The 24,324-nt window shown below is 50.1% G+C and overlaps 1 protein-coding gene across 4 annotated transcripts in view; it reads left to right on the top strand.

Moving 5' to 3' along the window:
- The first annotated feature begins 239 nt into the window (after positions 1-239).
- LOC103533442 (discoidin domain-containing receptor 2) overlaps positions 240-24,324 on the top strand; it is a 47,855-nt gene continuing 23,770 nt past the window's right edge. Inside the window, exons 1-2 of one of the 4 annotated variants that reach the window (XM_030461330.1) lie at positions 240-312; positions 23,403-23,540. In XM_030461330.1, the coding sequence (XP_030317190.1) occupies positions 23,477-23,540 (64 nt within the window). In that variant the 5' untranslated portion in view covers positions 240-312; positions 23,403-23,476. Of the gene's footprint in view, positions 534-14,499; positions 14,649-23,402; positions 23,541-24,324 lie in introns of those variants that run through there. The other 3 variants (XM_030461332.1, XM_030461331.1, XM_030461333.1) reach the window with 3 other exon arrangements.

Genomic DNA, 24,324 nt, shown 5'->3' with positions numbered 1-24,324 from the left:
CCCTGAGGGACACAGGAAGAGAGCACAGCGCTGAACACAGGGGCACACAGGGCACACAGGGGACACAGGCCCGGGCCCGCCGCGGCTCCCGCCCTCCTCTCCGCGTTGCCATAGCGACAAGGCCGGTCGGGCCCCGCAGCGGCGCCCGGAGCTCCTGTCCCGCTGCTCCCGATCCCGGTGCCCCGGTGCCCCGGCCCGGTTCGCTGTCGCTTTAAGAGCGGTGCGGCCGCCCCCGCCCTGGCCCGCCCGGCAGCCGGAAGGGGGCCGGGATGCAGCCCGCCCGCCCGCGCCCGCCGCCGCTCGGTCTCTCAGGTAAGCGCGGGGCTCTCCCGGCCCCACCCCGCCCGCTGCCGCCGCTGCCGCCGCTGCCACCGGGGGAGGCGCTGCCCGGGACGGCCGCTCCGCTCCGCCCCGCCGTGTGCCCGCGGGTTCTGCCTGCGGGACTGGGGGCGGCTGAGGTTGAGCTCCGTGCGCGGGCGCAGGTGCGGGAGGAGGTCGGGGCCGGTCCCGGGGAGCTGTCGGGGAAACCTCCGGTAAACCTCCCGGGGGCGACGGGCGGCAGGGCCGGGCGGGGAGGGCTCGGCGGGGGCCCCGGTGGGCAGGGGCCGCTCGGCGGGCAGGGCTGCCGGGTGTCCCCAGCCCGGGCTGCGCTCCCCCCGCCCGGTGTGTGTACCCCAGCCCCGCATCGGGCGGTAAGGCTGCTCCGTGTTGCAGGGCAGCAGCACGCAGCGATGGAGCTGGTGATGGGCGCTGCCAGCAGCGCTGGAACCCGGGCTGCTGCCTTTGTTAGGCCCCTCGCCTGCCCTGCCAGCAGCAGGCTCTAGCCCGGGGGTTCTCCGGGAGGTGGTTTGAGTTTTCCCTGGCCCAACCGGTGTCTCCCCGGTCCCTGGGGTCAAGCACCGACCCGGAGCAGGGTCCCGGGGCAGCTGCCAGCTTTTTGTTGTTCTTTTTCCCCCTTGCAGCCGGGTCCGTGTGGCCCTGGGAGCAGCTGCGGGAGGAGGGAGCGAACTGCGCTGCTCCGGTGCGGTGTGAGTTACCCGCGGGTCCCCAGATCGGGGTTTTCCTCCCAAACTCGGGTCAGGCACTCGTGCTGGTTTGCTTGGGTTTCTTTACCTTTATGAAAGAAAGAGCTTTCCTTTTTTTTTTTTTTTTTTTTCTTAAGCGGGAGAACTTTTTTTGTGAAGCCTTTCCTCTGGGAGAAGACTTCGCTTTCAAACGTTTATTTTGGCTTTTTCTGGTTGATACTCAGTACTGCAGGTTTGGGTTTGCTGGTCCTTTTCCCTTCCCTGTTGCTCTGGGTGCCCTGGCAGTTTCTTTGGCTCATCTGGCTTTAAATATTCTCTGATTGGGCAGGGGAAGTGGGAGAAGATAAAATACAAGAATCTGTTCCGTGTGAACTTGTCTAGTGGGGTCTGTTAAGCCAAAGGGGAAGAGGGAAGAAAGGGAAAAGGGTGATAAAGCAGAGTTCAGGGCAGAGTGGGAAGAATGTTACAAGGGAGCCGCTGAGATTTTGTTTCGCTTGTGTTCCTCTTCTGAGGTTGGAAGATAAACCAACGTTTTGAAACACTTTTTTTAACGTGTTCTTAACACTTTTTAACAATTTGAAATGCCAAGCTCCTCTTTCTCTCCTCGACTCTCTCCCTTGAGAAACAAAACCAAAACAAACCCTGAAGTTCCTTTAAGAAAATGCAGCCGTGATTCTCTGGCCGTGGAGCCAGAAGTAGCTGGGTGCGTGGGCAGGAGGCTGTGCTGCTTTTCCATCAGCTCTTCCTTCTCTCTGTGGACCATAAAATTAGAAAGGCTCCGATGTCCCTGCAGTCTGTGTCTGTCTGCATCACCAGAGATCCCTCTGCATTACCAGCCCTGCTGCTTGGGGCTTGCTCAGCCTCTGGGTTCTGGCCTCTGGGGGATAATTGAGTAAAGTAATAGTATTATTAGAAGACTTAAATCTGATACCCAGGTGTGTGCTGATCCCCTGGGTAGATGTCAAGGTGTGTGAGTTTCCTTTTGCTGCTAGCAAGTGATCTCTGACCTGATGGTTGTAGCTGCAGTCTGAAACTTGCAGCATCTTAAACTTTCAGGAGCCATCCCTGTGAGATCCTGAGGCTCTGTCCTTTTTGTCCCTTGGGTCCCCTGGACCTGCTTCTTGCTGGTTCAGGAGCTTTTGTCTTTTTCGTTCAATTCACTGTCCAGAAGGACTTCATTTGTTGCATCCTGCCCAGATTTCACTTGTGTGTGCAGTGACAAGCCTGGCCATGCAGAGCACGGCTCTGTGGTGAGGAAGGGTGAGCCAAGAACAACCAGACCTGGATATAATTGAAAAGTGTCAGCTCTGCAGAGAAGGAGGGTGTTCAAACATGTGCTTCTCTGCCGAGGCTTGAGGTAGCTCCTTGGGTAACACTGGGTGGAGATTTGGATCTCCCAGGTCTAAATGGGCGTTGAGGAGAAAGTGGCAGAAAGTCCAAATATTGGGCAGTTCTCTTGGCTGAAGCCCCAAGGTGAAATGGCAGCAGGACTGGGTAATTTTTCTCTAGAGATGATGGTTGCTTCTCTATGGCACCACCTGATGTGGTGGCTCTTGTCCTGAAGATGCCCTAGAAGGACTTCAGAAAGGTTGAAATGTTCAAGAACTGGTGTCTCTGGGTGTCCTGCCCTTCCCAGTGAGGTGGCTTTTTCCTGGGAAGTTGGCTGCAGCCTAATCCCTGGAGGTATCAGTCCCATGAGGAGACTTTTGGGATCTGGAGGCTGTTTTGATGGGAGAGCAGTGCAGGGAGCAGTGATGCTCTTGGGAACCTCTCCCTGGGGCACACCAGTTACACTGGGATGCTGCTGGGGGCATGGGAGAGGTCTGGGCATCTGGGAAGAGGGAATAAGTGTGAAAGAGGCATCTCCAACAGGGAGTAGTGGTGAACAGCACAGACAGAACAGCTGCTTCTGCCCGGCACACCCTGGCTGGATCCACAGTTCCTCTCTGAGCCCCTTGGTGAAATTCACTGTTTTATTCCCCAAAAATCCTGCCATCCCCTCGGGCTGTTGGTATCTGATGGTGTTTGCCAGACATTGCCTGAGATGCTCTTGAACTGCAACTGTTTTTGCAGGTTCCCAGTTATTGCACAGTTGTTCTTACTGTGTTTATTTTAGTGGTTATAAACTGATTTTTAAAAAGGAGTTGGAACTTGAGCCGGAAAATCTCCTTTTTCATCTTCCCCTTCATAATTTGCTTGAGAAGCTGCACCATAGGAGGTAGCAGCTGAGTCCTTCACTATTGCTCTTTCTGCTGAAGAGCACTTTATGCTTTGTATTTTCTGAGATGTGGTTTCCCAGGGATTTGGTTGTCCTGTACCTTTATTTTAGTAGCTGCTGTACTTTGGGGAGATATCTGCTCTAAATCTTGTAAAATTAGGAACTTGTCTGGGGAATGGAAAGCTTGAAGGGACGTTTTTTTTCTCATAGCATTTTGTTTAGCTGGGATGTTTGCAGTTAAACAGTGGTGTGTTTCTTTTTTAAAGAAATGGAGAGCAAAAAGTTTCATTAGGGCAAAAGTTCAAATCCCTGGGAGGTTCAGAGTTGCATGTGGAGCTGGAAGGTGCCACTGCTGACCAGAGCAGCATCAATGTGACTGTCACCCTGCACTGTACAAAGTCCTTCACAGTGATTCTTAGAGTCAAGAACTATGGGTTGAGGTGTAGGTAATAGTTTTAAAAAGTACTGAACAGCTTTAGGAAAGAGACAAATTGAGGGAGAACCCAGTGTGGTTAACTTGATCTGCTTTTGTAGTAACAAATGTGTGTTGCCTGTCCACTCTGATCTCCCTTCTGTTTGTTTCCTAAGTTACTTTTGCAAGCTGAACTGAAAATAGGTGCTGGAAGTGGTGAACAATCACTTCACTTGGAATAATTCACAGCTGGGAAGAGCCAAGAGTTCAGTCCTGCTGATCTCTTTTGTTAGAGACAGGCTAGCTACCCTCCCTGGCCCCTCTCTGCTGGGCTGAACAGGGATTTCTATGCAAGAATTTTAAGGAAAGTTTTTCAAAGGACTTGTATGGCCAACCAGGGGCAGCTGAGAAAGGGTTGCCAGGGAGATGCTATTGAGAGCAGCTAGTGCGTGGTGTGATGGCTGAAGAAAGGCAGGATTCTGACCTCATTTTCCCTGCCTCCTCTTTTGGGGTACAGCAGAAGTCCTTCTGAAAGCTCAGGGGGGTGCAGATGTGACTTGAGTTTGCAGGCACAAAAGTTGTGCTGCTTGTTCTACTCCTCACAGTGCTCCTGAAGGAACAAGGTGCAGCTGACCCCACAAATACCAATGGGTGGTGTGGGGCTCCATGCTTCATTTCCTGCAGCTCTTGTGCTTCCCCAGGGTTTCACCAGGAAGGGAAGGATGTTTCCTTGTGAGGATGTAGTACAGGGATGGCTTCTGGATGCTCCTGCTGCAGCACCATCAGAAATTTAGGTAAATGTCTGTTACCTCACTTAGTGCAGCCTCTGGTTAAAGCTGGAGCTTAGTGTTTGTTCCCTTACTTCAGAGCTCCCACTTTTGTGCTTATTCCTCTCTTTGGGTGTGTGTCTAGGGTCCAAGTGATAATTGTGGGGAAATGCTGAAATGCACATCCAGAGATAAGAAACTATCCTGTCTTACACATTCAGGTCACCACTGTTGCATATTTAATGGCTCTGTTTTCCCAGTGCTGCTCAACTTGCAGCTCTGAGTTTGTCCTTGCACTCTCCCAGCGCCTGCTTAAAATGAGTTTGTGTGGAAATCTGAGTGCTTCCAGGCTGTGGAGAGTGCAAATGGGATGCTCCAGTTAGGTGCTGGCAAACTGTCCTGCTGTCTGGAGTTGTGTGGGAGGAGAAGTGGTTTTTGGTTGTGTGACCCCAATGGGGAGAAGAGCAGCTGGGGTTTAACAAACTGGTTAAACTTATATAGGCCCCCAAATTCTCCAGAGACATCTCTCCTTTCCTAGAAGCTTCCTTTAACAAGCTGATTTCTCAGGCTGATTGCTTGCAGATGAGATCATGCAGTGTGTTTTGCAGGGAAAGAATCTGGACTCAAGACTGGTGAGCCAGAAAGTTTTAACACACAAGTCACATGCCCAGTGTCCTCATGGCACATACAGAACACTGGAGACTGCAAAAGCATCTGTCCTCAGGGCAGCTTTGTGCTCCAGGAAGAGCTTTCTGAATGTAAAGAATACCAAGGGATGCTCTCAAGTGCTGGGTCCTGTTGCTTGGACAGCAACAGGAGGCAGCAAGGAAGTATTTCATCTTTCCTTAGCTCTGTTTCTCTCTTTAGTGTGTGTGGTGTTGGGATGAGCCCAAGCGAGGAGGGCCTTAATTCCACTGACATTTTTCTGCTGGTTTCAGCAAAGGAATTTATGTAGAATTGATGATTTTTGAATTCTTTTTCCTGTTAATGCATGAGAACATACTGACCAGGAAAGACTTGGAGCTTCTATTCTGTTGCAAAGGAACAATCCCCCAGTTTCTGGTCCCTCTCCAAAGGGATGCTGTTCCCCTTTTCTCTCAGTGACACCTGGGTTAAGGTGTCCTTAACAGGAAGACCTCCTCTTCCAAAATAATCCCAGCCATTGTTGAAGAATGCTGAAGCAAAGCTGCTCTAAGGTGATGTTGTGTTCCCAGCACAGGGGAGCAAGCTGGTGCCAGTAGCCTTAAGTTCAGCCAGTTCTCAGTGCAGAGTGGAAAGTCACCTTACTGATGCCAGGGTCCTTTTGTGTCTGAAATGATTTCTTCTTCCAAGTCCAGGTGGCATTACTCAGGTAAAAGTGACAGGAAGCAAATGGGGGTAAAGTTTTACTAATATTGATTATGGAGACAGGAACGACTTGTTGCCAAAATAAAATAGGACTGGGAAGGGAAAATGTCACATCCTAAACCTGAAATCTGCTGAATGTTTTATGGAACTTGAAGAAGGAATGTATAAAGTAAGATGTTTTAGAACTTCCTACCAGCCCACACTGGTGGTCTGCCTGTATGGGAGACCCATTCTGTGGGTCACTCCCCCAAGCTTTCTGAAATAAATAGTTGAAAGTAACCTTAGAGGTGAGCACAGACTTGGGTTGTTTGGGTTTTTTTTCCCTTGTCACTTATGCATATCTGCTGCAGGGGAGTTTCTCAGAAGCTCTTTCTGATGCATAACTTCATGAAGGTATTTTATAGAGGTGGAAAATCACGGACAGGAAAGTGGAAAGCAGCTCTACTCAGGCTTGTCAAACTTTGTTTGGCATCCTTGTGAATGTGTAGTACAATGCAAGTTAAAACATCTTCTTTCTATGCCGTATTATGTTATTCCCTAGATAAATAGTTGAGAAGCTAAGTTGCTTTGGTTCCTGCTAAGTTGCCCTTAACTCACTGGCTAATAATCCCAGGATCTTCCTTTTAATGAAAGGAACTGGTAGAACACTTGTTGCTCTGCTGGGTTGCTGGGAGGTTTTATATTTTTTTGTGGCAGCTCAGCCATTTCTTCTTCCTACTTCTGGATGGGATCCTGCTGGGTCTGTTCACACACTGCTGGATGGCCACAGGACTGATGGTTGCCTGGGGGCCACTGGCTGGGTCAAGCAGTCTGTGGACATGGGAGGTGATGATCTGTACCCCAAAAAGTGCTGCCTAAACCTTGTGTTGTCCTTGAAGCTTCAAGCATGGAGCTGGCTCAGAACACCAGCCCACTGCGGGCTGACGCTCGCAGAATGCAAGAGCAGAGAATTAAACTGGGTGGAGTTGTTCCAAAATTTGGATTTGGGGCCTGTCCACTCCTAATGCAGCAGCTCTTTGGGTGTTTGCTTGGAAGGGCTCCCAGCATGGATGATGCTCTCCTGACCTGATTTGACTTCCCTCTCTTGATGCTCGAGTGCTGTGCCCAATTCTGTCTGCAGAGCTCTGGTGCCTGATGAGCCTGGGACAAGTCAGCTCCTGTCCAGAGATGGTGGGGAGATGGTGGGGAGATGATCAGCTCATGTGTGCCACGGGGCATGGAAGGGAGGGTGGGAGGACAGGAAAACAGACAGACAGATGCAGTAAACAGTTGTGTTTCTTCCCCAGGACTGTTGTATGTCCTGAGCCTGCCAGCTGCAATTTGGAGGCCAGAAGAATAGGGTGGGGTATTTTCTTCCAACCAGACATATTTATACAGTGAAAATGAGAAGTTAGTTCAGTTTCTCTGGGAATAGCATTTAAGGTGTAAAAAAGTCCCACCCATCAGTAATGGGGAGCTGCTGAAGAACGAGCAAATAAAGACAGAGTCTGCAGGGCACAGTGTTTGTTTTCCTTGAAGGATGAGAATCTGGGCATGGTTTTGCTGCCTGTGGTGTTTGGTGGTGGCATCAGTCATTGGTGTTGCCTTCTCAGGTTTTGTTGTCCATCTGTATTACTGCTGTTATTTCACTTCTGCTCTTATGTTTCTGCCTATCAAAAAGTAAAACAAAACAACAGCAAAACCTAAACCTGTAGCAGGAATAGCTGGAGTGCTGGAGGAAAATGTCAGTCTGTACTTTTCAGTAAGCTCAGGGCTGTTTCTCCTGCTCCTGACAAGCAGTCACATCTTCATGCTGGGTAACCTGATCTTCCAGGAATGTTTATCTTCCATTTCTGCATTTACAGTGGAGCTGAGCTGGGCTTGCTTGTGAGAACATGAGCAGTGGGCCCCCAGTGCCATGTTATTGTTTGGGATGAGGTGTTGGCCATGTGCACTGTGATTCAGCTGCTGAGGAGGAGAGATCAGAGCTTGCCATGCACTCAGCTCCCTTGCTGTTTCCCTGGATGAGGGTCCCAACACTGAACTCATTTCATGACTTTGTTTTTAAGTGCATGTGTTTTGCATTTGTCTGGTTTGTGATGGGTATTACTCAACTTCCCAAGGTGTCCTTCCTCTTTCCATCAGTTTGACACCATCCCCCTACATACTGAGCTACCAGCAATCTTTTCTTTTGTGTTTTGGGATGACCTGGCTGGGGCTTTACCCTGGGGAAAGGAGCTTTGCTGGCTGGTGCCATGGCTGGCCCTGGGAGGACTGGCACTGATTGCAGCTTCTCTGGTAGCCAGTGACTCTTTCAGCTCCTGCTGCTGCTTCCCTCTCAGCCTCCTGGCAGAGCACCTTGTGCAGATGTGTGTCCTGAGGAACCCCCAGGGATTAGATGGGGTTCAGTCCCTGCTGTGGCCCTTTTGGGCCTCATCCCAGCATTGGAAGGACACCAAGTAGCCAGCAGTGCTTCTGAGACCTCCCCAGAGTGAAGAATTACAGTGGGAAATGAATTTTCTGGTTGCTTCCAGTGTCTTGAGAGTTATTGGCTGTCTTGCTTTTAACCTGTATCCTTGGAATTATTGCAAGCTTTTGTATTTGAACACATAGCTGAAGTTAAAGGCCAGAAAGCAATCTCTTATGGAGGGTGTTAATTTGTTCCAGGACAGAGCTGCAGTGTGCTGCCCCTGTTTGAGACCTGGGCAGTACATCAGGGCACAGAGCTGCTCCTGCAGCATCCCTGCCAGTGCAGGGCCAGCTCTGTGGCAGTGCCAACATAGCTGTTAACCAAGAGTTTGGGACAATCTAGAAAGATCTCCAAGAAACTGGATGTGAGTCTTTCATGAAACTGTTGGCAGTAATTATTCTGCCTCTTCTCATTCACTGTCACAGAATGATGGAAATATTGCTTGGAAAGGACATCTGGAGGTCCTCAGCCTGACCTCCTGCCTGAGGCAGAACTCTCCAGTACGTGAGCACCTCAGCCATGGCTTTCTCTGGCCAAGTCTTGAAACTGTCTGGGGATGGAGCAGTGCACCCTGTTGGATCAGCTTTCCTTTGGTTTTTATTCAGTGTTGTACCTAGTGAACCATTCTATGGTATGGGTTATGCATTTAGGCTTGAATTACCTCATCCTGCAGGTTTAAAAACATTTAACTGGCCTGTTAGGAAACGTCCCAGTAGAGTTCATAATGTAATGTGTTGGAATCCTTCTGTCTTTTCTGTGCTACTATGGGAAATATGAGCAGTCTCCAGTGCTGTTTCTGCAGGAAAAGGCAGAGATCCTGTTAGGTGTTTTTCTCCTCTTTGCACGGGGTGTTAGGGGTGAAGCAGCACTGGTAGGACGTGTCCTGGTGTTGGAATGAGCACAGGGGTGTTTCCCCCTCTGTTATTTATGGTGTTTGCCCAGATCCTAGCTGGGTTTCTCAGGGTGTGCAGGATGAGCACCATGAGCATCCCTTGCCCTGGGTGCTGGGCAGCTGTGTGCCCAGGCTGAGCCCACAGGACATGCAGTGCCTTTTGTCTGCCTTCTGCAGCCTCTTGCTGTGGGAAGAGAGGCTTTTCCCCAGAGTTATTCTCCAGCATTTGTTTTGGGGAACACTAGCAGTTGGTAAGGTGAGGGTGCCTGGTGGAGTGCACATCTCAGCTCCGTGGTCTGGGGTGTTACTGGGAGCAGAGCAGCTCCCTCCATCTGGGAAGTCAAGCTTGGTTTCAGGAATGCCAGGAGGTTCTGGAGGCAGTGGGTGCCCATGAATGGCAGAGTCAGGCCAGCCCCAGAGGCCTCCTGCTGCTGCTGGGCTGGGCTGGGCTGGATTTCTTCAGACAAACCAGCAGATTGCAACATCCTCATCCCTTCCTCAGGCCTGGAGGCTTCGCTTGGAAGGGAAATGCTGAGATGCAGAGAGCTGCTGAGGAGGTGGAAGGTTCCCTAGCCAAGGCCTTAGTGCTGCTAGACTCAGATCTGGCCACATTCCAGAGACAGCATCCCCTGGGTGTAGTGGGGCTGTTCAGGAGCAGTGTGTGTCCACTTCACTCACACACAGCTCCTGCTCTGGCACTGCCCTCTGCTCAACCTGGGGCTTGACGTTCCCCTTGGGCTGCAGACCAGGCATGGTGTGGAGCAAACAGAGTGGGTCACCAGCCCTTGGGTGGGTCACCAGCTCTGGCTCATGCTTTGGTATCTTACTGGTCTGAACTGGGTGCCCCAGACTACGTTCCTGGCTTTGGTTTCCATACCAGAGCCAGCAAAAAGGGCTGGGGAGGAAGGGGGGGTGTGCAGCCCTCTGGTGCCTCTGGTTATGTGAAGGTGGTTGTCCTTGCTGAGGAATTGCAGAAATGTGGTGAGTGCTGTTGTCAGCTGCTCTCTGCATGCTGGCTTGGGCCAAGAGTGCAGGGGTCAGGTTTGGGGTCAGGTTTGGGGTCGGATGGCCAGAGGGTCCTGCAGCAGCAGGAGCTGCACAGGACTCCAGGGATGTCAGCTAGAGACTGGCCTGGGCTGACAGCTCCTGCTTTGCCATCAGTTCTTTCATGCACTGCTTGTTTTTGCAGGGGTCTTTGTGCATCACAGGCAGAGCAGCTGTGATGGAGCTGTTGGATGGCTCAGTTGATGTCCCTTGCTGGGCTGGTGTTGAGTCCAGTCCCACAGGCTGCTCCTCCCTCCTTGCTGCAGCTTATGTCCAGGGCTTGTGGGCTGCTTTGTCTTTTCTGCTCATATTCCCCATGCCTCAAATAAAGTCTCCCGTGAAAAAAATATTGTAAATATGTATTTACATATGTGTATGTATGTATAGATAATATGTGTATTATAAATATCTGTTTACATTTATAAGTGCCAGGAGGATGGAGCCAGGCTCTTCTCGGTGATGTTCAGTGAGAGGACAAGGGGCCATGGGTACAAGCTGGAGCATAGGAGGTTCCATATAAATAAAAGGAAAAACTTTTTCCCTGTGAGGGTGAGGGAGCCCTGGCCCAGGCTGCCCAGGGAGGGTGTGGAGTCTGCTTCCCTGGAGACATCCAAATCCCACCTGGATGTGTCCTGTGTGACTCTGGCAGGGGGTTGGACTCCGGGATATCTCCAGGTCCCTTCCAGCCCCTCACTTTGTGATTTCTGTGAAAGAAGCTTTCCTCTGAGCTGGGTTTGGAATTAATACTCAGACACTGGTCTTCCCGGGTCCCAACAATCTGTTTGTAGTTTTGGAAGTGAAACATGCCCAACACACGTACACCTGGGAAATTTTGGGGAGAGAGGAACAAGCTTGAGGTGTGACCATGGGTGAGGGAGCAGGAACTGTCCCCAGCAGCCCTTGGAGCTCTGCTTGTCAGAGCTCTCCTTGTGCTGCTTTCCTTGTTCCAGGTTTTTCAGAGGGATGGAGGGCAGGAACAGCTGTCCTGCTGCAGTGCTGGAGGAGGCACAGCTGGAGGACCGTGCTCAGAACATGAAACACTCTCCAGCCCTTCCAGAAGGCAGGGCAGCTTTGGCAGAGGCCTTGTGCTTGCTGAATAGATCACCTGCTTCTTGGGAGTAGCTATTAGAAGCCCAGAGGAGAGCTCTGGTAGCCCATGGGAGCTGAGCCCTGAGTCTTTGTCATCTGCAGGACTCCAGGGACTCCTTGGCTGACGGTGCAGGGAGGCTGCAGACACCCTGCCTGGGCTGGTCCCAGTGTCCAGGGAGAGGGAGGGATGTCTGTTTGCAGATAATGGTTTCCCTGCCCCTTTCTCACAGCTGTGTCAGCAGAGATGGTCAGGGAGAATGTTTACAGAGTGTGTCCTTGCTGAGCACTGCTCTGTGCCAGGGTTTGGTTATCTGGGTGATGTGATCACTGGGGCTTTCTCATGACAACTGAAGCTAAATTGAACTCTCCCCACTTGTTCTGAGCTGGGGTGTAAGTGCTGTTTTTCTTCTGTTATCCCCATCTTTGAGGCAGCCCAAGCTGGGACAATGTTGTTTAAGAGACAGGGCAAAGGGGAGGCTGCTGCTTTTTGGATCATTCCTGGTAGTACTAAAGCTCTGAGTGAGATTTTGGGGGCTGGGGAGGAGTCCTTGTCCTCCACTGCCACCTCCCCAACCATTCTCATCCCTGGGTGAAGGAGCTGTGGTGGCAAAGTCCTGCTGAAGCCTCCTTTGCTCCTGTGTCCCAGGACAGGGTCTCACATTTATTTCTCCCAGTGCCATCTCTTCACTCAGAGGTTCTGGGACAGCAAGAGGCAACCTGGTTGTTCCAGTGCAAACAGCTCCCCAGGTCAGCACCTGTGAATTCCAGGTTTCTGCTTTGTTGCTCAGCAGAACAGGTTGGTTTTTGAGCACTGGAATGCATGATAATAAAACCCAGCAACCTGTATTAGTCCCTTGAAACACTCTCAAGGCATTCTTCTTTATTTTTGTGAGACCACCTCTTATTTCTTCTTACAATGCTTCTGGAGTACTTCTGGGGTTCATAATACCTTAAAAAAGCCCACACCAAATTGTCCCACATTGGGATAAACAAACGTGTGTCTAAATTTGTATATGGAATTTAATGTCTGCCAATGGGTCCTCATCTCTTAGTTGGTCTGATCTTTTCCAGAGCCAAACACAACCTGTTTAAGAACCTAAAAGTGCAGCCCTGGCCCGCGCTGGTTCTGCTCCCTCGCCGGGTGGAAACCTGCTCATACTGCAGAAAGCTGTTCTGTGCAAAACCAAAACAGGGTCTGTTGATGTTATTCCTAGTCCTTTGAGAAGATGACTTACTGGTCACATGTGCTGCTATGAGGTCATTCATTAGGAAGTCTCTCAAATACCCAATTTGAGAGGCGATGATGCCATGGCAGAAGTATGCTGCCTCTGCAATGGGAGATGCAAAACTCTCTGAAGTGCTTCAGTTTGTAATAACTCTGAGTGGGATCTGTTATTGTGCATATTTGGGCTCATTCCAGTGAAAAAAAAAAAAAGACTGTTTTCTGCTTTGCTTTATCCCTGGATTGATTAGTGCATGTATACCATGGGATCAGATTACATTTCACAGGACATCCAGCAGAGAGCCTATTTTTGTGTTGAAATGCTGAAGGCAACACTGAGTCTAACTGCAAGCTCAGCAGTTTTGTAGCTGTGCTTTGTGCCTTCCCAGCACCATCCTTCCCAGGGAGAGGAGCTCCTCAGAGCTCTCTGTGAGTTGGGCCGCTGCGTTTCCCAGTACCATTGGGGAATGGGGAGCTTTCTCTAGACCCTTGATGCTGCTTCTGTGATGTGCATCTGCTTTGATGCTTTTATTGATGTTTCTCTTGGACTCCCTGTTCCTGGATGTCTGGAGCTGCCTTCTGCCACAAGCTGTCCTCTGTCCTCCAAAGGGAATTGTTTTGGTGCCCATTTACCTGTATCCAGCTTGGTCCCTGTGCACCATTATGTTGACAGGACAGGCATCCCTACTTTGGCAGGAGAGAGCCTTTTAAGTCTGTTATCTGAATCAGGAACACCCTCTTGGATTAGGGCTTCCCAGGCAGGAGCAGGTCTTCTGTCTTTCCACCTCCACCCTACAGCTGGTCATGTGTTTCTATCCAAACCATCTATGAGCCTTAGGGATTGTCCCATCCCTCTGAGCTGATTAACACGCTCAAAGATGGAAAAATGACCCAAGGGGGAAGAAGTAAATGGTTTTCTGTTCTCAGTACAGAGGTGGATTGTGTGGCTGAGAAGGGGTAAGGATGCAGGGAGGAAGATGGGTCCAAGGCAGCATCTGACTGTACATGTGATCATGTCTTGCAGCTTTATTTTCCAGTGGGGGCTTAGTGTGGGCACAGGGTTGTTTATGGCTACTTCACTCTTTTTTTTCCTTCCCAAATACCTGCTACTTGTGGTGATGCTGTGCTGTGATTCCTGCTTGAATCCTGGTGTGGTGTAGGGAGGCTGTGGAGTTGAGTTGCTGCTGTCCCCGCTTCTCAGTGTCCTACAGTGGGGTCCCTGAGTATCAGTCCTGGACAGCCCTGGCACCCCTTCCCATTCCTGCTGGCCTCAGGAGGATGCTTCCCCATGGGACATGGCAGCTCTTCCCTTTCCAAGCAGATCCTTGCCTTCCACCTGGGCAGCACCTGGATTCCCCAACAGGAAAACCAGGCAAAGAGCAGTTGCTCTTCAGTCTTCTTCTACTGCTGTGTTCTTATTGCTGGTCCCCTAACTGGAGCTTTATACTGGTGACCCACGGTGTGTCCTGGTGTCCCTGCGTGGTGTGTCCCTCATCCCGGAAAGGCTTGGGAAGTCCAAATGACAGGGAAGAGCCCCTGACCTGCTCTCGGGTTGCAGTAATCCCATCATCTGGCATGGCTTTCTCTGCTTGGTGTTGTACCTGTGGCCTGGGCAGTGCAGGAGGGTGAGGAGCAGGGGGTGGGTGGTGATGCCCTGGTTGGGATCATTCCCGCAGCTCTGTTCAGCAAGGAGCTGGAAGCTGGCTCTGCCTTGCCCCTGGGACTACACGGGCCCTGCTTCCTGAGCAGGAGAGCTGCTTTCTGTTGTGGTTTTACTAAATGAATTCAAAGCTTGGCCTTCCTCCAGGCAGCGTCTGGGCCAAGTGCCAGCGGAGCAGCCCCCAGGGAGAGCGCTGGAGCAAGGAGGGGCCAAGAGCAGGGAAGAGCCGGAGGGATCCAAGGAAGGAGATTTGCCTAGAAAACAGCTCTGTTTCCAGCTGCTCGCCCCGAGGTTGCCATAGGAACCGGGATGATAGAGGCTGGGCCATCTCCTGGGCCTGTCCGTGTGTGTGCGGAGGGAGGGAGGGAGGAGAGGAGGGAGGAGTTGCTCAAGTTTGAACATATCGTGTGTGTGTGCTGGAAAAGTTGGGAGGAATGTCGAAACTCCAGCCTGGCTCAACCCATGGAGATGAAAAGAGGCAGAGGAGTTGTTCCCTGTGCTCAGCAGGCCCTGGGCAAGGCAGGTAGGGTCCTTCAGCTTCACTCTGCTTCCCATCGGATCTTTCCCTCTGTCTGTCCCTGCTCCTGGATCCAACACGAACCTTGGGAGCTGCTGGAAGTGGGGGGTGGGATGGCAGTGCCGGGAGGGTAGGGAGGGGATGGCTCTTTGTGCCCTGTTTACCTCCTGTGGGTGGGAGGGGGTCACAAACCACGGGTATTCCCACAGGGACCCTCTGGATCTGGTGTTGGATAGAAATGTTTGGCATCGTGCTGCTGGGCTGAAGTGGTTTCTGTCCGGGACAGCCCCTGTTTGAGCTTGTCTGAAAAGTTCCAGGGCTCAGCTGGACCAGAGATGGAAAAAGTGGGGCTGAGTGTGGGGTGTTGGGGTGCAGGGACAGGACAGAGGCTGCTGCCCCCCTGCTGCCCCCACTGCTCTGCTCATCACTGCCAGACTGTGTCAGGCTCATGTTTAGCCCAAAACACAGGAGTGTGAATAGGAAGCTGCTCCTGAGAAGCCTTGTTGTTAGGGTTAGCTGTGGGGCTCTCCAGTAGCAGCCCCTCTGGATAAAATCTGATTATTTCCCCAGAAAAATAAAGTTTTTCAAGTGCTGAGAACTTTCCCAAATAGCTGTGTTTCCAACAGAACACTCAGGGTTGCTGACTGCTCTGCAGGTATTTATTTTAATCCCTTTAGCTGAAATTTCATCTTTTCTTTTTGTGTCACAGATGATAATCCCTTAAAGAAAAGAAAAAAAAAAAGAAAAAGTGGGTAGTGTTGTTTCTCTTCTTGAGTAGCTGCACAATAAGCTGCCCAGAACTGAAACCTGATCTTTCTGAAGAGATGTGGAGCTTGCCAAACTGGATTAGGTCAGGGCCCACCTACTGGGGCACCCATCCTATCTCTGGCAGCGGCTGCTTGGCACAGGGGACACAAAATCCCAGGAGTCTGAATGCAGCCAAATGTGGAACAACCTGCCCGGGTAGGAGAGGACCTTTTGGTGACATTAATTCCTGGATTGCTCATGCCAGCATGGATGAAAATTTATATCCAATGTGCTCTTTCTTTTACCCTGCTAATGGAATCACAGATGTTCTTATTATGTAGATCCACCTCCAATATTTGGTTGAATTGCTCCCACGTTGCTCTGTGGCAATATGTCCCTGGGGTAAATGTGCATGGTATGCTGTGGAATTTCATTTCCTCAGTTGTAATTTGTTTTTTAATTTCAGTTCAATTTCAATATGGAGAAGAGGTAAATGGTATCTCCCCCCCCCCCTTTTTTTTTTCCCCATCTAGGTGTTGGTATTTTACATTTTTTCCCCCCTCATCTCTCCTTTTTCCCCTCCTCCTTGCCTTAAACAATCCCAGGATTTCCCCACAGCTACCTGTCTTCTGTGTAGTAGCTAAATCTTACTACATTTCTGTAAACTTCTGTTTTCTGGTTTGGAAATTTTCTGGAGAAAATCTGATGAGAATGGTCCAGTCTGGCTTTCCATAGCTGTGAAATGCTGCTCGAGCTTTTTCAGTGTTCTTCTCTTTTCCCTTTGTTGCTAAGCCAGCCCCTGGGTTTGGTTGTTTGGAATACCCTGTGTTAAGCAGAGCTCTCTGCACTGTCTCTGGTCGTGCTCGGTGTTTTTGCTGCAACATTTGTTAATCGAAGTTTCACCCCTCTACATGAGAAGTTTAAATTTGCCTTTGTGGTGCAGTGCTGATAAAAGGCAAACCCAGCAGGAGATGTTTAGAGCTGCCTGGAAATCCCCCCTGGATTCATCCAGTGGTTTCAGCTGCTCTGGAGGTGTTGCCACTGGCTGCTCCCACCCTTCCAGGCACTTCATAAATTAACCTGGAAAACCACTGTGGGCAATAAGCAAACTTTGCTCCAGCAGTGTAAGAGCTGTGTCCCCAGCCCTCACTTTCCTGGTCAGGGGCACTGATGGATGTTCTGCTCAGCCCCTGGGGAAGAGCTCCCACTGGGGACAAACCCAGCCTTGTCCTGCTGGTCCCTCTGCTCCCTTCCTGCTTTTTGGTGTTTGCAGTCATTTCAGTGTATGGAATGCATCAGAGAGATGGCAATTTTTGCTTCTCTCTGGAAAGGTTTCTTCACGTTTGGTGTCTTTTTGTTAGATGTATGGTGTGGCTTTAAACATTTTTGTGGGAAGACTGCAGCAGAGGCAGTGGTGCTCCTGGAACTAAGGACAAGGTCTGTCTGCCAGTGGCAGGTGCACTGAATTTTTGTTTTATGCATATGAAGAAACATCTTACAAAACTCATTAAAAAATAGCTTTTGGTAGTATCAGCATTTCTGTGGTGGTTTGATGGAAATTAGATGGCCAGCTAAATTCATAGATGTTCCAAAACAGTGTTTCTGGTTTGATTTTCACTGAACCACCTCTTAAAGTTTGGTTTCTACTCTTGCATAAGCCAGCAGCTTCCCAGCTCAGTGCTGGGCACTCTGTGCTGCTCTGCATGGGTTCAGTTGCTTCCCTTCTGGTTTTGCAAAGACTCTGTCCCAGTAATCCTGGTTTTATCTTTTAAAAGAATCTACTAGGAGCAATTTGCAAAAAACCAGTTGTAGATAAGTAGCAGTTACTGCAAAATAAGTATTTTGGAAGGCAAACAATTAGTCAGGAGAGGTGCAGATAACTGAAAAAGCTTGGCAAATATACCTCAGGGCAGTGAGGAATACTTGAGTACCTGTATAACAAAATAAAATCCATCAATGGTGTTTATAGTGTTGGGAAAGGTTAAAAAACCCCAACTGATTGCCAGTAACAGTGCCAAAAGTTAAGGTTTTCCTGTGCTTGAGGAGAAGCTGGATGATAATATGAGGATGTTGAAACCCCCTCCATGGTGCTGGTAAGGAAGGGGATGTGGACACAAGATATCATTTTAAAGTCTTTGAAACTTGAGCAAGATTGGGACGAGCTTGTTCAAAACAAATTGGCAAAGCAGCTTTAATCCTGGCTGCTGCTCTGCAGTAAATCTGGGAAGGCTGAAAGGGCTCTAAAAGTCTGGGGAAATGCCTTGTATCTGTGCTTTAAGGACTGGGAGGCAGGTAACCAGCAGGCAGGTGGGACCCACCTCCATCCAGAGCCAGAGCTGGGGAAGCTGCTGCATTGGTAAATCAGTGTTAAATTAAAGCAAGAACATGGTCAGTGATCCCTGGGCTCTGGTGGGAAGCAGATCACATCAGAAAAGATTTCAGATTGTGGTTTTTAATGAGATTCCTGTACCAGTTGCCAAAAGGAACTGTGCTGATGTCCTGTACCTGGATCCCAGCTGAGATCCCTGCTGCTGACCAAATGCTGCTGCTCCCAGGAGGCAGAAGGGGCTCAGCTTTGGGACCAGGACCTCTTGGGTCCTGGGGCAGCTCCTGCGCAGGGGGTAAGGGGAAGTCCCCCTTGTCCCATCTCTGGCAGAGCCCTCATCCTCTGAGCAGCTTTGGCAGTGTCTGGTCTTTATTTGCTGGTAGTGGAGCAGTTCCTGCCCTCTGGCTGTGCTAAGGTGGCAGAGTCTTGGTTTCCATTCCCTGTTGAATGAATTGATTTAGAAAGTGGCACCTGATACCTCTCAAAAATAGTTCCCAGTGGGAATATGATCCACACAGTCCCTAAACAGAGGCCCATGGAGTAGTGCTCCAGCCATGCATTGGTGTCACTGTGGGACTATCTCAGTCACTCCTTGCTCTGTCCATGAAGGAGCTGGCTGGGATCATAACAAAAACCCAAGCAGAGCCATCCCACTGCCTGGACAGAGCCTCTGTTGCACAAGTGGTGGCTGGGGAGAAAACATTAAGTAACTTAATACTGAAATTTGGCTTCCCTGAGGAGGTTGTTGGAGCCAGGACAAGAGAAGGCTGTGGGGTATCAGGAAGACAGGAACAGGCTCTGTACTGAGACGGGTGGCAGGAGGCTGCCAGGCATCCCTGGCTGAAGTGACAGCAGCTTCTGCCTTGGCCTGTGGAGGGGTGAAGTTCTCCTCTGGAGTGAAGCAGTGGGAGAGATTATCCAGGGACTGGGGGAGCCTCCATCCTTGGGGTTTTGTTAATACCCAGCTGGACCAAGTCCTGTGCAGGCTGCTCTGAAACTGGTGTTAACCCTGCTCGGAGCAGGAGGTGGGATTAGATGCTCTCCTGAGGATCTGCTTCAGCCCAAATAATTCTGTGACTCAGTAACCTGATCTCCCTCTGAAGGCAAGTTGGAGCACAGTTAAGTAAAAGGTTATGGTGGAGCCCCTTGAGGACAGGGAGGGAGGATGGTGGTTTAGATTGAGTGCTCTTAATACTCCATCTGTCATCTGTGTGGTTAACATGTCATATATATGGTTGCTGTGTGAGCCTCTCGCAGGGGAAGATTGCTGGGCTTGGGAGGACTGTTCCTAACGTGGAGTTGATAAGTTTTAATGATGGGTTTTAATGATTGCATTTAAAAAAAAGAAAGCAACCTTCTCAAAAGAAAAAAAAACATGCTGGAGAGAGATGCCAGTGTAAGGAATAGAGTGAAAATATCCATGTCTGTGCCAGGTGCTCTCTGGTGCCTGTGCTGTGTGGGAAGGAAGCTCTGGAAGGGGGCAGTGATCAGAGCTTTTTGTTTGTGTCCATCTTCTGTTCTCCTGGCACTTCTGCCCTCCCTGCATCTCCTGTCATACAGAAACTGCAGGGCTGGAGCCTGGGGGCTGCCCCTCACTTGGGGGGAGCTGTGTTTTGGTGCAGTGAGGCTTTCCCTGCTCCTGGCTGTGTGCTTGTGTCCTGTGTAGGGTTGGGATGTGCCTGGGAGGTCTCTCTGGGTCATGGGAAGGATCTCCAGGTTCCTCAGCGGAGCAAAGCACAAAGTGCCTTCTCCAGGGAGTCTGAGAAAGGGTTGCTATGGTTTTGGATTAGCTGAGCTAAGAACCACCCGTTGTTAGTACAGTAAATTGCATTTCTTTGGCTTTGCTTTCTAATGGTTTCTAATGGCCTGGTTACTTTCATGGGTGAAATGACATTTGTTCCTGGACCCCTAAGTCAGGTTTTGGGACAGAAGCACTCTGCAGTTTGACATCCAGAGGATTCCCTATTCCTGTCAGACTGACCAACAGGCAATGGGAAACTGCTGGAGGACCAGTGGGTCTCCAGCTCCTTTGCAAAAACTCCTCTGGGCTGTAGGTAAGGGCACTCCTGGGTCTGGCTGGGGGTCTGGAATGCTGGTTTTCTCCTAAAATCTAGCAAGAGGGAAGCATCACGTTTTTTCATAATAGCCCCATTGGATGTTTAGCTATGGTGTGGGAAATGAGGTTCAAACTCTCCTTTGAGGAGCCAAAAAAAAAAAAAAAAAAGGAAATCACACTTCCCAGCCTCTATTTCTACAGGCTTCAGGTATTGTCCCAGTTTGTAGCTTTTCCTCCTTGAATTGCTTTAGGAATGCTGAGAGAGACCATCCAGTCCTCCTGCCTGTTCCTGAACCTCTTCTGAGGATGCTTTGGTTTAGGACAAGTCCTCTTGTGGTACACAGAGTGCATCACACACACAGCTATGAGTCTTGGTGCTGACTCTGGAGTTTCTTGGCACAGTGTTGGGAATCTGTAATGGGATTCCTGCAGCAGACCCTCATGTCCTACTCCGAGGTAATGATCTGTAAAGGAACCAGTTAAATCAAATGCCTGTTTCAGTTGGGATCTAAAGAGGCCTGCAAGCATGCCAGACCTCTGTAATGGATCTCTGGAGGGAGAACAGGACCTGGAGAAGCTCCAAGTCCCACCTTCTTCATGCACATCACTAGAGAATAGTTCCCTCCTGTATCCATGCTGGGCTGGGGACATGGCTGGGCCACTGCCTCTCTGGAGAGAGATGATTTGGCTTTTTACACATGGTATCTGCTGGGTATGTTGGGAAAAACTGCCCTCCTTTTGCATTTCCTTCTGAGTTTTTCAGCAAGTATATGGGGGTTTTCACTCTCACAATGATTGTAACAGGATTTTATTCTCCTGGAGACAGCTGTTAGCAATTAGCAACTTGATCCATTCAGTCCTGAGAACAGAGTTTAACACTTTCTTGCCTTTCTGAGGAAGTTGCTAATCCTGTTTTTTTGCTGGTTTTGGGCTTGTGCAGCAGTTTTGGCACTTTCTGTGTATGTGTGGGCAGAGCAGGGAGAGAGGCACGAGTACAGCAAGGAAGTCTGATGCAGCTGAAAGAGCTACAAAGAAAAGTACTGAGTTGTGTACCCAGAAAAAAATCATTAGGAAGATGATTTCCAAGCAGTTAGTGCCAAAGCCTGTGTTTAGGAGTATATTCCAGTGTGTTCCAGGACTTGGAAGTGTGCATTTGGGAAGCCAGTCTACAACTAGCTGAGGCTCAGACTCAGCAGAAGTCAACCACGAGTAGATCTCCAGTGCTTTTCTGCAGTCTGAGCTCTTGGGCTGAGGCTCCTCAGTTAAGAGGAAGGAGTGAAAACCACTCCTGGTGTCCTTGCTCAAGAGCAAATGAGAAATGATAGTTTGTGTCTGCAGTACCTCTCCTGGGACTCCCAAACATGCACTTTTGGTGGTCCAGACTGGGAACCGAGTGTGGTGGGAAGAGCAAACCCAGCACAGCCTGAACCCTTCTGCTGGGGAACTGCTGGAAATGGTTCCTCACTGCCACATACAAAGCTGAGAACTTGCCTGGCTGGCTGGGGTGAGGAGGCTGAGCTAGTCCAGGCCAACCATGTGGGTTCCTCATGTCATCACTGGAGATAGATGCATCCCAAGGGGGTTCACCCTGGACTCTCTTTAGGCAAGGGCTAAATTCCAAGCCAGCTCCTGTAGGCACAGGTGAGCTCTAGAGCCAGCTCTGAAGGTTTCCTTTTCTTTTCTGGAAGCCAGGCTGGCCTCAATGACATCTTCCTGTTTCAGATTGCAGTTCCTCCAAGTTAGAGCCTGGATTTCATGATGCTTTTGTTTCTCAGGTTCTGTGGGAGGACAAATCTAGTGCTGACCCCTCCCCAGATCCCTGTGAGAGTCCTGCTCTGGGGCTCCTGGGCCCCCCCAGCTCCTCACCTGCACAGATCAGTGTCCCCAGGTCAGAATCCCAGCTCTGCTGCAAACACAAACTCCCTCCATAGGGCTGGAAGGAGCCTCTGCTCCACGGCACTTCATCTGTCAGGGGATGGTGGGATTTGGTGTGTTTGCCTCAGAAATCACCCCATTTCTGGCAGGAAAGAGGCTGCTTTGGATGCACACACAGCTGGAGGGTCCCTGGTGAAAATCTCCTGTCTGGTCCCTCCTGTGCTGGGGCTGCCCCTGCTCCCCAGAGCTCCACAAAATCTCTGAACCTTGAGGTCACCCTCAGCCAGGGTGCTCACAAGAAGTGGCAGTGGCAGAAGGGCCCTGGCACTTTTAAGGTGTTCTTTGGGTTTGCTTGTGTTGCCTGGTGGCTGAGCACAGCTCTGCTGGGCAGCACTCACTGGTCAGTAGTTCCTCCTCCTGCAGGAGCATTTGGCTCTTTTCCCAAGAAGGTCCTAAGCTGTTTTTCAGGCTCAGAGCCATCTTCCCTGACAGAATCCATCAGGGACAATGGCCAGCAGCAAATCCTTAGGAAAGAGAATAAAACCAGGGCAAGCCTCAGTGATTCTAACCCTGACTGAAGCTGCTGGGTGTCTGAGCTGTGCATGGGGGTTTTCCCAGCCAAAGGTTTTTTACCTTTGGATTTAAAAAGCCATGGTGTATCTTTCTGTTGTGAATATATCCGATTGTTTTGGTTTCCATGGCAACTCATGGCTGTGACTTGTGCAGTTTAATTACACTGGCTGAAAAAAATACAGCCTTTTGATACAAATCTCTGAGCAAATAACATCTGATGCAGTTGTTCTTGCACACATGCATGCACTGGCATAATGATGGTCTCTTTTTTTTTTTTAATCCCCTTTTTCATTTCCTAACAAATCCTAACATTCAGTTTTGCCTTTTTACTGCCACTCTGAGGATTCTTGAGCAAACACTTTCTGGGCCTGGCAACTTTTTCATTTATTGATTGATTCTGTTTTCTTTTTGCCTGACATTTCACTATGAGCCAGAGCCTTTAACCTCCCTGCTGTAAAACTGTCTTCCAGGATGGGAACCTCCTGAGGCTCTTGGTAGTGAACATGGACACAAAGAATTTGCATAACTCCACTGATATGACCTTGTGTTCCTTGAGGTGTTATCATGGCTTTCCACTGAAATTGCCAGCACTTAAAGCCCTTTGCTATTTTCCTTGTTTCCAAACAGGAAATTAAGTGTGCTGCATGGTGAGTGCACATGCTCTTTTGGCAGCAGTGTGGTCGTAGAGGGAGAGATTATTTTCACCCTGTTTTAGACATTTATCTTCAGGTTGTGTGACAAGTTCCAGAGAGCTCACTTGGCTACTTGGAGCAGGCAGCTGGTGCAGGGATGGAGATGGAGAAGCCCCTTCTGGGGAGCCTGGCTGGACTGCTCAGGTCCGTTCTAGAGGCAGCTTTGGTGCTTGTTAATATAATAAGGAAAGTCAAGAGTTGATGGGGGAGAGATTACTTTGCACTGGACTTGTTTAAGAGCAGTGTCTGCATAGTAGTCATGGCAACTGAGCTCCTAAAGGCTGGACTGGGTGAGTAGCTGTGGAGATGGTGCAGGCAGAACCATTAATTAATGCTTTGCTGCTCAGGTGATGAGTCAGAGCAGGGCTGAGCTCAGGACACTTTGAAGCCATGGAGCATTGCCCAGCCCGTCACAAGGCAATGACAGTGTAGCACAGAGCAAGCCCTGTCTTTGGAGAACTCTCATCTTGTCTCTTGGCTTTGTCTTTCAGAAATGTAGGTGGCAGCTGCTGCCCCTGAAGGACTCGTCCCCGTCCGACCCCGCGCGGTGCCGCCTGTCGCTACCATGATCTTCTGCATGCTGCTGCTGGCATCACTGCCCGAGCCCTCTGGCACTGAGATCAACCCTGGTAGGAGCTCCCAGGCTGGGAAAAGGCTCTGCCTCTCACCTTTCATGTGTTTGTCCTCAGTCTCTGTGCCCTCAGATGATGAACCCGTAGGGATGTAACGAATGCACGGAAACGTCCTCGCTAACAGAGCTCTGGGCTGAGTTGCCCATTCTCGCTTGACAGCTGTACTGGGGTGAAACAACTCTGCTGGCAGTCCCAGGAGGTATCAGGCACATGGATATACTCCCTTCTGAGGGGCTGTGCTGTTGACCTCTGGTTCAGCATTGTGAGTGTGGTCTGTAGAACAAGCATGTCTCTAGACTGGCTCAGAGACACTGTGCTCACTGGGGAAAGGAGATTGCTGACTGCTAACAAAGCATTAAACACAGCTCTCCAGACATTGGGAGAGGTTCTGCAGAGAGAGGTGTGGAAGGAAAGGTAGAAAGCCCTGGCTCAGACCAGGGTATTGGCAGAAATCTAGGGTGAAGACAGGGGTATAAGCCTATGAGTCCTTGTGCAGAGAATGGCCTCTTATCCATCAGCATGTGGGAAGTTAAAGTCATGATGGGGATGAGTAAGGTGATGGTCTGCAATGTATTGCAAAAAAACCTGTAATGAGGTAGCTTGAGCTGGAGACAGTCTGTGAAATAAGTGAGTCTAATCCTTTACCAGCTTGGCTGAAGGTGTGGTGAGGCAGCAGTGGTACCCTCAGGGCCTTGGGCTCTGCTGGGTCTGGCTCTGTGTTGGATCCCTCTGCCTGTGGCTGTCTCTGCTCCTGCTCTGGCCTGTGGATCTTTGCTGAGAT

This window comes from Calypte anna, chromosome 17, assembly GCF_003957555.1.
Source record: "Calypte anna isolate BGI_N300 chromosome 17, bCalAnn1_v1.p, whole genome shotgun sequence".
Taxonomy (NCBI): Eukaryota; Metazoa; Chordata; class Aves; order Apodiformes; family Trochilidae; genus Calypte; species Calypte anna.
This window is presented reverse-complemented; position numbering and strand designations above follow the sequence as displayed.